The sequence below is a fragment of the Apaloderma vittatum genome, unplaced genomic scaffold (assembly GCF_000703405.1).
Source record: "Apaloderma vittatum isolate BGI_N311 unplaced genomic scaffold, ASM70340v1 scaffold13140, whole genome shotgun sequence".
Taxonomy (NCBI): Eukaryota; Metazoa; Chordata; class Aves; order Trogoniformes; family Trogonidae; genus Apaloderma; species Apaloderma vittatum.
Genome location: NW_009696249.1, coordinates 1 through 12290, shown reverse-complemented (window position 1 = coordinate 12290; position 12290 = coordinate 1). Strand labels below are relative to the sequence as shown.

Below are 12290 nucleotides of genomic sequence, written 5' to 3'. Positions count from 1 at the left end.
GTCATGAGAATCCTGAGAAGAAGCGGTACAAAAACCTGAGAGCTGAATGGTAAGATGCAGCTGTGTCAGTCATCACACCAGGACTCGCTCAACTGAAACTCAGGGTGTTCCTCTGGCTGGATCCTATTTACTAGGGACTTTCTTCTGCAGTGCTCTTTTCTTTCAGGGTGCCTCTGGTACACCAGCCCTTCTACTATTCCTCAGTATGAGTCTGTCAAATCCAAAAGTCAATTATCAAAAAAAAAAAGAAAAAAGACTGTCTCCATCTATTTCAGTAGATTGATCAACATTTGGGATGCTTGTGTCTGTTCTAAGCAGTACTGATGGTCACTCATGGTAAATATGAAAAACTCACAATAAAATTCCCAAGGTGATTAATTTTTAATTCTCAGTAAAACGTACACTTTTCTTACATGTTAGGAAGTGCTGCAAGCCCTTTAATCAGATTTATAAATTACTAACCAGAAATGCAAAACACAAGAGTATTTGCCTTCCTCAGTAAAGCATTCTGTGTCCCTTCAACAGGAGCTCCTTTCTTTCCAGGAAATTCCACGTTGGAAGACCTTTACTAATCAAAGAATAAGCACTCCATACTGCTAAACATAATATTAAAAAAACCAACAACACAACAAACACAAACCAAACCAAAACTATACCCATTTTGGAAGTTTTGTTTGCAAAGGCAATTCTCTTGTCTTCTTCAAATAAATTTTGATTTACTTTTAAAACTTGTTTTCTTTTTTACTTTGTAGATTGGGGAATCCAGAAATTGTGTATCTGTAAACCGATCCCCACGCCTTAATTTGCTGCAAGCAAAAGAAATAAAAAACATTGTGTATGAATATCACTACACACCTATGTAATTATAATGACAATTCCAAATGGTAAATATTTGCAATGAAAGCTTGATACACTAAAGAAATTAAATTTATGGAAAATGAGTATGTCTGAAATAGCAAGGCATAGATAATTGCTGTTTCCCAAAACAACCCTAAAAATAATAGTCTTTTTATGTGGCCTATAACACATTAATATGTGAGTAATCACAACATATTCTTATGACAAAACTCAAAAATTATTTAAATCAAAACCTTAACAGCATCCATTCAGGACAGTACACTTAAAGTATAAATAGGAGACTATATAAAATCTTGAGTGATATCCACATTTTTTTTCTGTTATTAGTTACTGTCTCCCTCCACAAATATAGAATGCTATCATTGTGGGGCAAAAAAGGAAAATGTGTCAATATCACGATATTACAGCATTTTAGCATCCAATTCAATTAGTAAAAGAAAAATGTAACTCTAATTCCTTTGCAGTTCTTACATCAGCTATTGCGCGTAAGTATTTCTAAAAAGCCAGTGGTAAAAAGACACCTCCTACATTACTTTTAGTTGCTATTTGTCTTCAGTCTCATTGCTTCAATTATTTGTTTGATACTTAGACAGATAAACAAAAATATTTTGAGGGTGTATGAGAATATTATTCTGATTTTTTCAGTTTGTGGATTTATTTTCTTCTCCTCCCATGGTTTTGCCAGAAAAGGACGACATACTCCTTTTACACTTCTGTCACAGAAGTTACTATAACCCTTTCACTCTCAGCATGGTTCCAGGGAAATCTTGATACTGTCTATACCTCATGGAAATGCATTCTAGTCACATACACACAACACAGCGTAATTTTCCCTTAAATTAGTATGCTTTAAAAACCCAACAACAAACCAATTCAAAAACCCCAACCAACTTTGTAGTAAAAACCTCTCAGAATATTTTCAGAAGTAATCAGCTTAAAGGTCCTTTGAGATTTAGATCTTTTCACGTAAGTGCAAATATATTAGTTTTCTTAACGGAAGCATGGCTTTACAATCCTCTTTTAAATTCTAATAGTTATTACACAATTCAACAGTCTTGGAAATCCTCTGCCACTAAATTTGCTAAGAACACTGAGAAGTAAATAACAATCAAATAAATATATCTTAAACTCATATTATTTCTTATATTAGATACAACTAGTTAAAGCAAGACTAGTGAATTATTAGTGCATAAATTATCTTGCCACTTGACAATATCGCAAGGACAGTATTATGGTATAAGTTCACATTTCAGTATAACATCTATAATTATCTACCTCCAGAAGAGTTTATATCATGATAAATAAACAATTCACCATTATTTACTACTAGTACAAAATGTTATATGCTGTATTTAAATTCTGAGACTTGAGTACTGTTGGTGTCTTACTTTAGCACCTGGAAATCCTGCCACACTAACAGGGAATGTTTTATATCAACACAGAAGTATCTTTGCAGAACAGATTTGTGATAGTTCAACCGTTTATTTGGGGGGTTTAATTGCAAATCTTGACTGGGAACAGTTGCATACTCCAAAAAACCAAACTACAGCACTATCTTACCTACACCTACCTGTGTGTACTGGGTTCTTTGTAGCAAATACTGGCTCTTGCTCGTCTAGATCGTGCTGCTGAGTTTTCTTCTGAAGTTTCAGATGATGTAGTTAGGCAAGCGCGAGATCCTATTCTAGTATTTGTCAGATCTTGCAAAACCTTTCTCCCTGTGAATACAGTAGTTTATAGGCCTTATTTAAAATATTTTCTGAACCATTACATAACTTTTGAATTAACAATAATTTTTAATTAGCATTTCTTATTTCAGGTACTTTGGTTACTGTTCCTGTCTAAAGATACTCAACAAAAATTTAGATTGATGATAAAAAAAAAAAAAAGCCACTAGAGCAGCTTCCAACGTAGCCATATTTAAAGCTGCTTGAGGTCTGCTGTGGCTCTTGGCACATTTTAGGAAAGCCCCAGTAAGCACTGTAATTTGCAGCTGCTTAAGACTCCCAAGAGTTCTTGCATTTAAAAAAGTAAAACCGCACACAGCTCATGGCCTTGAATGGAGGGGGAGAGCATACATCTATCCCCTGGAGATTCAACCTGTGCAAGAGTTCTCTAGTACTGCATTTTCCAACTTCAGGCCTGGTTTTTGGGCATGTGTGCCTAGCGAGGTGATTAAGTGAGCCTCCTTGTCTTCAAAACTGTATACTACCAAATTATTTACAATGTCTCGTATTTTGAACTGCTGAACATGTCCAAGAGCAATATTCCATAAAAGAAGTCACCAGTCTTGGTAGAAGTAGTACCATTTGTGCCAGCTTTCTGTAATCCTTTAAGACCCATTCAGAATGCCAGACTAAACAGTCAGTACCTAATCTGGAGATGAGTATTTTAATAACTTGGAAGAAATACTGAAATTATTACTTTGCCCTCATTAGTAGAATTCTGTGCCAAGATCAAGTATAGTATCGCAGTGGCAAGAATGCTCATTTCATCAATAGTCTTTTGAAATGTGTTACACAGAGACATAAGGGCAGAGGTTCCTCATTGGATTTCTCCTAACTTTACTTCCGAGAGACATATTAAGGCAACTTTGGGACTGTTTGCAGCAAGTCCCTCCTGATTTATGGAGGCAAAAGAAAATGCATTGTCTTTTGAAGGAGTTGATTAAGGAAGAACAATGCTCATTTGGTTTAAGCGAGGGGGATCTCTGATGATGACCAACCTCCCACGTTTGGCTTTCTCACAAATCACCCTTGACTTGTACTAGTTTTAAAGTGAAAGTAAACTGTTAATCCAAGCTTTTCCTGAAGCTTCAGGTTAGAGATCGGGTCAGATTCTTTTTAAGCAGTAAGAGTTTTGAGACATCTCTAACTCTGCATTATTTAAGACAGCTGGATGCCTTTCAGTGCAAATATATATCACATAGATTAACTACATAGAGACTTTCATTACAGGAGACTTTCGAGGTATATCTCTAAGCACAGCACCAGGTAGTGATGAGAAGAGCTGGCATCATCAGACAGGATAAGATATGGATTTGGTTATAGGCTGAAAAATGAAATCGTTTTTGATCTACAATTAAAAAGACAAAGATCAAATTATTAGCTTGCCTTTTGATGTCAGTAGTCCTTGATACTGCTGATCACAAGGGTTTACTAATTAAAGCTAGTTAAAGCTAATAAAATTATGGGACCCCTTTTTCTACCTTCCAAAGAAGGAATCAAAGATGAGAAGATGCAACTGCAAATTATTAGGACTAACACCTCACATGATGGTCTAATTCTGCCAGTACGCCTATCATGTAGTCACATAAAATGGTTTTTTAAATTTTTTGGGGCATTGTGTTCTAGAATTCAAGTGAAACCAAGGCAGTATTTGCTTGATTGTTTGGGATTCAAACTATTAGTTTGAGTTGGGAAACTGTCCAGGTGTTGGGGCATTCTTAGAGACAATGAATTAAACAGGAACTTGCTGAGAATAAATATGTTTAACAAAATAGACCCCTCATGTTTTGAAACTTCAAGGCTACACCTTGAAGTGTATTTCAACTCTAGCAGTGTTATTCATACATTCCTTTAGCTCCTTTACATTAATTTCATAGTATGACATAAGAATCTAAACCTATCTTCCAGACTAAAGTGTAATTATTTTATTAACGTATCTTACTTAAAAAAGGTCACATGAAAGTTTGCTCATTGGTAGATTCTAGAGAAAAGCTGTTTGAAGTATTTTTTTTTAGATCTCAGAATTCCTGTTGACTTGCAGTTTCTAAGGAAACACAAATGAAATCTTTGTTGATCTATGTTCTCCATTTATGAAGGGTACTGGGTAGTTCACTCTTATTTCGCTTCTATAAAAGCTCAAGCTACTGCATCTTTTCTATCCCCAGCCTTCTGAAAACCATCACATTCTTTGAAAAACAAATACATGCCTTGATACAAATTGCTTCTCAAGAATGTACACTACTTAGATCTGCCCAACTAAATGTCATCTTGGAATATATTGAAAAGTAATAAGGTTATTAGTTACCACAATTAGAAAAGATATTGTGATGGATATATAATAGAGAATGTGAATAATATTGGTAATTTTCAGTCTTACCTTTCTCCACTCTGGTTTTATTCGCTCTAAGAAAGCAGTAAGAGTACGATAGCATTAAGAGAAGATACCAGTGTTTCAGGCACTACCTAACTCAAAATGCCGTTGTTTTCTCCCTTACCCATATACTTACCACAAGGTGTCAGAGACTTTCTGAAAGTCTCTTCAAGACTAGGATCCAGGTTTTGTTCTGCTTTTTCAGCAGCCAGTACTTCATTATGATCACTTCCAGCACAGATTTCAGAGGTTTTCAGCACAGAGTTCACGGAAACACTGTGGTCATCAGGGGCTGGGAGCTCCACATCAGAATGACCTCCCTGGAAAAAGCTATCTACATTTAACAGCATATTCTTAGAACACTTCAGTTCTGATTTTTGAACTGTAGGCTTTAGCTCGCTCATAAATGAATCCGTTTCATGAAGGACTTCCTGGAGGCGCAAAATATTCTGCCCTCCCTGATCAATATGCCTGACGTAATTATTTTCTGGTCTAGTCTCAGTATCATCAGAACTAAAGCTCTGTTTGCTCTTTACCTGACTGTCAGGAGAATTACTGCAGAGAGGGGCTTTATGTACCACTGATGACGATGAATCTCCTTTTTTTAATGTATTGGCATCATCACCAACTTGCTCTGTAGCTACACCATTCTGAGTAACTAAAGCTACCTGCATTTGCTCAGTTTCAGTTATTTTATCTCCATGAACAGCCTCTGCACGTGTTGCACCTTTATTTTTTAAATCTTCATTTTTACGAAGCGAGACCTGTGTAACATTTTGGGGGGGTATTATATACATCTTCCGGCTAGCCTTTGCCAATGTACGTTTTAATCTGCCTGGTGAGAAATGGTTACTCTTTTGGTCTGCTTTCTGAGTACGCTTATGAACGCGGTCACTTGCAGTTTCTCCACTTTGTCTGTAATTACTTTTTTTGTTGTATTTTCTCTTTATAACATTCTTCTGGTCCTGTTCTCTCTTGCTGTCATGTTGATGTATCTCTGTTTGAGACTTTTTTGAAATATATTCTCTACACTGTGCCTCCTCCTCTCTACAGTCCTTTGCTGTGTGCCCTTTACAAGGGTTTTGAAAAGTTTTCCTATTTATTTTTGGTCTGTTACATTTCTCATTCATATGCAGAAAGTCCCCCTCATCAGAAGCGTTACCTTGGAATGGTAAATTTTCAGCAGAATAAACTTCTGGCAGGATCTTGTTAATATATGAGTTTGAGTCTGCTCTTTGTAGTTTGGTTTCCATGTCTTCCAATGTTTCTGAGAAAGTTTCTGTATTTGTCTCCTGTTTTCTTGGACTCATTAAGTTACCCTGGTCTGCCCTCCTAGTATCTTCAGCTTCACTTGGACCGTTTTGTGCTTCGTAACATTTGCTGGTATTTAGCAAATTCTGCTTCCCTACAGAATTCCTTGGAGGTAGCTGTTCTGTCTGACTTTGGCACAGCTGAGTTTGCAAGTCACTAGTTTTTGGAACTGCATTACTGTCAGTCCTAGTGTACTTTTCTTCTGCACACCAATTTGAACTTACTTCAGTCTTGCTTTTAATTTTCTCTTTATCCTTCTTAGCATGTTTTGCTTTCCTGAAATTTGCTAATATTTTATCAGAATTGACATTACTGTTTTTATTTCGGTGTACTTTGTCTTTTGCTGTAACTGTGAATAGCTCACCTGCATCACTGGCAGTCAATTCCATATCAGCATCATAAACAGTTTCTTCAGGCTTCATCTTGTCAGTAAAAATCAGATTCTTAAAATCTGCCTTACTTTCATAGCTCAATTTAAGAGGTGAAGGAATAACGTGAGTCAAGTCACTTGAACTTCCCTTCAAATTTGTGTCATTGGTGTTGCTGCTGCTGTTGATACCACGATGAGGAAGATCTGAGGTACCTCCTTCATCCTTTGCATCAGGTTTAGTTTTTAACGTAAGAAGTACTGCATGTTTCTTTCTTTCAGTCGTATTTCCATAGAAGGGCAACGAGCTACCATTGTATTGTTTTGTAAGCTCCTCACACTCTCTTAAAGATGGTGTATTTTTGACACGAGTCAGGAAGGCACTACCGCAAGTTACATCTGTGCGTAACTGATTTTCTGCAAAGAGAAAAATGTCAGCAGCTTGGGGACAGAAAGAATAGTTATCACAATAAGACAGGTTATTGATGGTTGGATCAGAAGCATGGAAAGCCACACACTACACTTTTTTTTTCTGAATACACACCGTCTGTTGCTGGTCCTTAAAAAGCCAGTTAACTAGAACTAATTTCATATTTTACCAGAGTCAGACTTCTGAAATAGGATATATAAAAAGAAAATAAATGTATTTTCCTATAACTACTTAAGTTATTGTTTGGTTGTTATCAAAATTTTATTCTCTTCACATTAGTTTTGTTACCTTTCAGCTGTGTTACTTCACTGCACATTACTCTACAAGTGATTGTCGGGACACCTATAGTTATGGATGAGAATTCTACCTTTTATTAGTTTTATTATTTAGGAATCTTCAGTGTTGTACATCAAGTATCGAATTATTAAATACTAATTCTCAGATAGCTCTGGAAAGAAATCACCTGTACAGAAATATACCATACCTTTTGAAAACACATTTTTGTAAAAAGTTGTTTCCACTGGGTCTATTTCAATTAACTTGTAATTATCTGTACCAGAAGGCAATACTAATGCAGATTTGACTTGATCAGACTGCATTTCCTTTGACAAAACAGTGGCAGACTTAGAAGAATTTGGTATTTCACAAAGAGAAGGGCTTTCTTGTTGTTTTGTGTTACCCGATACAGTTAAAGGAAGCTTCACTGGCAATTCTACAGATCTGAAAATAAGAAATTTTACTGTGAAGATTATTACATTTTATGCCATAACATTCAATTGTTTAAAACATTCTCTTAATAATATGTAAAGCAGAAAGCAAGAACTCAAGTATGATATCTGGTTCTATCTTACGGGCAAACGTATGATAGAGTCCTTTTCTGTGCTGCTGAGATCCCAAGAAAAAAGAAGGAAGTTATTCAAACATAAGTTGTGTCTACCACTCTCTCTCTCTCTCTAAATCCTAAACTGCAAACTGGTACTTCCTGATTAGACAGGAGATTGTTTCTCATCATGTCAAAGGTACCTAGGACAATACCCAAAAAATAGCTCCCACGTTTAATATAACCACTTACCTAGCAAGCTGACAGACACTCTCAGACTGGCCATCAGCAGGGCTACTTGGACCAGCCGACAGAAGGAGAGAGCTCGGAAGGTTCTTCCAAAAGAAGAGCAGTGGGAAAGTAGAAACAACTGAATATTCTCTTATGTTTAAATATCAGAAATATCCATTAGAAAAAAAAGTAATGAATGGGCAAAAAATAGAAGTACTAATGAAATGTGCATGATATTCAAACACACACAATAATTTTAAAGAAAAATATTTTGTAGCAAAACTTACCCAGAACTGTAACTTACGTGCATCCCAAAGCAACGCACAGACTTTGTGAACATAGCTATAACTGGTGCAAAATGTATTATACATGTAGAAGTACAGAGTAACAGATAATAAAAAAGTATTTTTAAAAAATTATAACTTTGCTATGACACAAGGATTAACAGGGACTGTGTTTTCTGGTAAGGTTTCTAAATGTGAAGTATTTCTTGCAGTACTAAGTAAGGAAGGCAAGTACCTCACGTGTTGGTGAAGAATACCACACACCGAAGTACTATGGTGTTTGGTTTTGGGGGGTTTTAACCACAACTTCATCAGGAAGAACTGATATTTAACTTTTGGATACTTTCTAAACAAGATTAAATACATTTTAGTGGAAGCAACAGCAAAATTTAATTTATTTCACTAGACTAGGATTTCATCCCAAGTTCTAAGGAACTGGGGTAAATATTTTAAAATGCTTATATGATTTCTATATTGCACTCATTTAGAAGCTTTGAAAATATTATTCTGGATTATGACTTCAATATGGTAATAGTTAAAAAAAAATCTTACCTCAGAAAGACTGCTTATTTCTATTGCAGTTAAGAGGTTATAATTCAAAAATGCTTCTATTTCTGTAAGAGTTTTATTCTGCAAGTAAAAGAATAAAGTAACAAAAAAAATACATTTTCAGTGGCTTCCAGCTTAAGAAAAGGACAAGATATAAAGGTGAATTTACGTTTGAATTCAACTTTTTAACACTCAGTTGAGCACACATTGCTGCTTAATACCACCTCAATACCTAGAAAGGTAAAGGTGAGACTAAAATAGCTATGGATAGACATATACACTGATGGACAAAATACTAAGTAGAAAAAAAAACACAGAAGAATCAAACATTAATACTAGGCTACCAGATGATATAACTTCACAAATCAGAGGTGTACATTTTAAATCACTATTTTAAGGAGCAGTATTAAGCTTCCAGGAAAGATAAAAGCTTGGTTTAGCTGATCTAAGTTTAAATTATACTATTATTTTCAGCATACCAAGTAGTTTAGTTTTTGACGAAGCAAAATATTATGAAGCTGTAACTTTTTGACTTCCTTCTGAAGAAAAATCTTCTCATTCTTTAGCTTCCGAGAGTTTTCTTTCTCCACACTCAAAGCCACAGCTAATGCTTTATTATTTTGTTTTAAAGATACTTTAAACATAGATGAGTTATCTAAAGGAGACAAAATCATATTATTTTCAATAGCTTCAACTCCAGCCCTCCCTGCATGAACTGTCACTGTATAATAACAATTTTATCTGTAGATTTTGGTGGAATAACAGCAGACTCTAATACTTCCTAGTGTAAAACTATTCCTGTTGGTTGTCATTCTGCTGACTACACTGTCACCTTCCAAGTTTATTTCATTCATCGAGTCTGCTCTCATCTGGATTTTTTAAACAAATAGGGTTATTTTAAGAAGAAAGCATTTTAAAATGGGTAATTTCACAGCCACAGAAATGGTTCCCAACGTTTAAAAAGAAAATCTACATTTTAAAAATCAAAAAGTTCAAATATTTTGAGCATAGAAGTGAGTTTTGACAACAGAAGGAAAAAAAAGCTCTAAATTATACCTTCCACTGTCCTAATGAAAAAAATCTGCCTACTTAGACCTGTTACAGAATGTTTTAGGAACTTAACTTTGTGTGTGTGTGTGTGACACTGCATATTACCAAGATGATTGTTCCCCCCCTCATATTCATAGTACTTGTTAACACAAAAAAGAGCAAGATTAGCTTGAAATCTGCTGCAACTACATCTCTTCATTGACATGTTATTACTTCTGTGATCTGTAACACAAAATTCACAAAGCCTTTTTCTTTGCTTTGGAAAACATGGAACAGCAGTGTAATCTTGTTAATCCCAGCATTACACTTTGAAATTACTATTCAGCTTAGTGAATTTGTGTGTTGTTGCAGTGTGGAGATTTTTAAACTTAGTATTATTCATCCCTACTGTTTATTTTTCCAGTGATAATTAGTATTTTTGACATAAAGCCACAGTAAATTCAAATACATATATATTAACAAATGACATATATATATAAATATATATATATATACACATAAACAACACAGACTATATATATACACATAAACAACACAAAGGCTGCTGCACAAATCACAGAATGAGCAGCAGAAGTCAGCATTCACTTAACCACGCTGCTTGAATTAGAAAGCTCTGAAATGGTGGTGGTTCACTGCATTTATAGTTTCCCCACATTTTGCAGCAGAGAATCCGAGTTGTTCCACAGTGTCATTTTTGTCAGAGCCAGGAACAAAACCCTACCATCCTACCACGGCAAACCTACGTGTGAACGCAATCCCAATTTACTAGGAAGATTAACTACCTTCTGGCAAGTGATTAAATCAGCAGATTAGTATTTGTAGTTTTCTTTGATTTCAGAAATGACTCAGTGAAGAATTTAGTATAAACTCCATTTTGTAAATGGGAATAGTAGGTATTTTCCTTTGTCAACTATAATTTAAAGAGGTCATTGCTTTTTACTCATTTTGGTACCTCAGTTTTCAGATGTCTCAAATGGACGTAGACATGGGTGTTAGAAAAGCACTCGAGTACGCGCTCAATAAATACTGCCATGCCGAAGAGCAAGCACTGAAAATACTGAGAATTAGACGGCTTCAGAGAGTCCAGCGCAGAGCCACAAAGATGTTGAATGAACTGGAACACCTCTCTTATAAGGAAAGGCTGAAGGACCTGGGTCTCTTTGGCCTGGAGGTGAGGAGACTGAGGACGACCTTATTAATATTTATAAATATGTCAAGGGGGAGTGTCAGGAGGATGGAGCCAGGCTCTTCTCCAGGATCTCTAATGACAGGACAAGGGGCAACGGGTGCAACCTGGAGCGTAGGAGGTTCCCCAAAAGCATTACAAAAACCTTCATTGTGAGGGTGGCAGAGCGCTGGAACAGGCTGCTCAGGCTCACACGCATTCCTGTGTGTCCTACTGTAGGAGATCCTGCTCTGGCAGGGGGGTTGGACTCACCTTTCGAGGTCCCTTCCAAACCTGAACATTCTGTGAATCTGTGACAATAAAACAACTAGAATAATGTGTTTTAACTTTCAGACTCTCCTAAAAGTCTCTAATTGTTACTAACAATCTAAATATTATTAATGTTAAATATTTTAACATTTCACATTAAAATATTAACAGGCAGCAATTCAGTTAATCATGTGAAATAAATATTATTCCTTTTGAAGTCATACATTTCAATTAGATTGCTTCAGGTTTTGAACAGGACTTACTCATTAACCTCGTTTTGATTTTGGATGCTAGGGAGGCATTCCGTTTTGCAGCTTGTAATGGTCCATCCCTCCTCTTATGGCCTTTCACAGCATCCAAAGGGAAGGCGGGAGAAGGGAAAGCTGCTTGTGTATCCATCATCGGAACAAACCTGTGCATTGTCAAGAGGAATGTCAACCTTCTCACACTTTTAAAAGTTAAGTTTCATTACGTCTCATCAGTATTTATCTCTCAAGTTGAGCAAATTGCTTCAGTGTTTACCTTCGTTCAACTAATTTAAAAAGATTAATCAATTGTTCCTGGAGATTTAAGTCACATGACCACACCGGGGCAAAATATTTAACTAATAAACATGAAGACTAAAAGGGTCACAGATTATTTTTTTTTTAATCCAGTTCGCTGTCTCAAGTTAGCTACCCGAGTTTACTTTTAAGTGGGGAAAAAACTCACAAGATCTATCACTTCGCACTGCGACCAACCCGCTTTTGCTTTGTCAGACGGAATTTTACAGAGAAGCATTGAAATAAACGCCGTTGTAAGCGCTATAAACCGAGCCGCCGCCCGCCCCCGGCTCCCTGCGCTCCCGGCCGGCCTGA

The 12290-nt window shown here is 36.1% G+C and overlaps 1 protein-coding gene across 1 annotated transcript; it reads right to left on the bottom strand.

Annotated features, from left to right (window-relative positions):
• Window positions 1-700: 700 nt before the first annotated feature.
• SGOL2 (shugoshin-like 2 (S. pombe)) lies at window positions 701-11832 on the bottom strand. The gene is made up of 8 exons (XM_009874099.1): window positions 11697-11832; window positions 9428-9603; window positions 8952-9029; window positions 8137-8219; window positions 7549-7784; window positions 5093-7051; window positions 2429-2576; window positions 701-806 (listed from the first exon to the last, which is right to left on the bottom strand). The coding sequence occupies exons 1-8, from the start codon at window positions 11830-11832 to the stop codon at window positions 701-703; spliced, it is 2922 nt and encodes a 973-aa protein (XP_009872401.1).
• Window positions 11833-12290: the final 458 nt, after the last annotated feature.

Excerpts from the sequence above, each read along its gene's own strand:
- SGOL2 (XM_009874099.1), bottom strand. The coding sequence starts at position 11,832 with ATGGATACACAAGCAGCTTTCCCTTCTCCCGCCTTCCCTTTGGATGCT. Across the intron at positions 9,604-11,696 it reads AATCAAAACGAGGTTAATGA|ATAACTCATCTATGTTTAAA; the intron begins GTAAGTCCTGTT and ends TGTCTCCTTTAG. Across the intron at positions 2,577-5,092 it reads AAAGTCTCTGACACCTTGTG|GGAGAAAGGTTTTGCAAGAT; the intron begins GTAAGTATATGG and ends CTGTATTCACAG.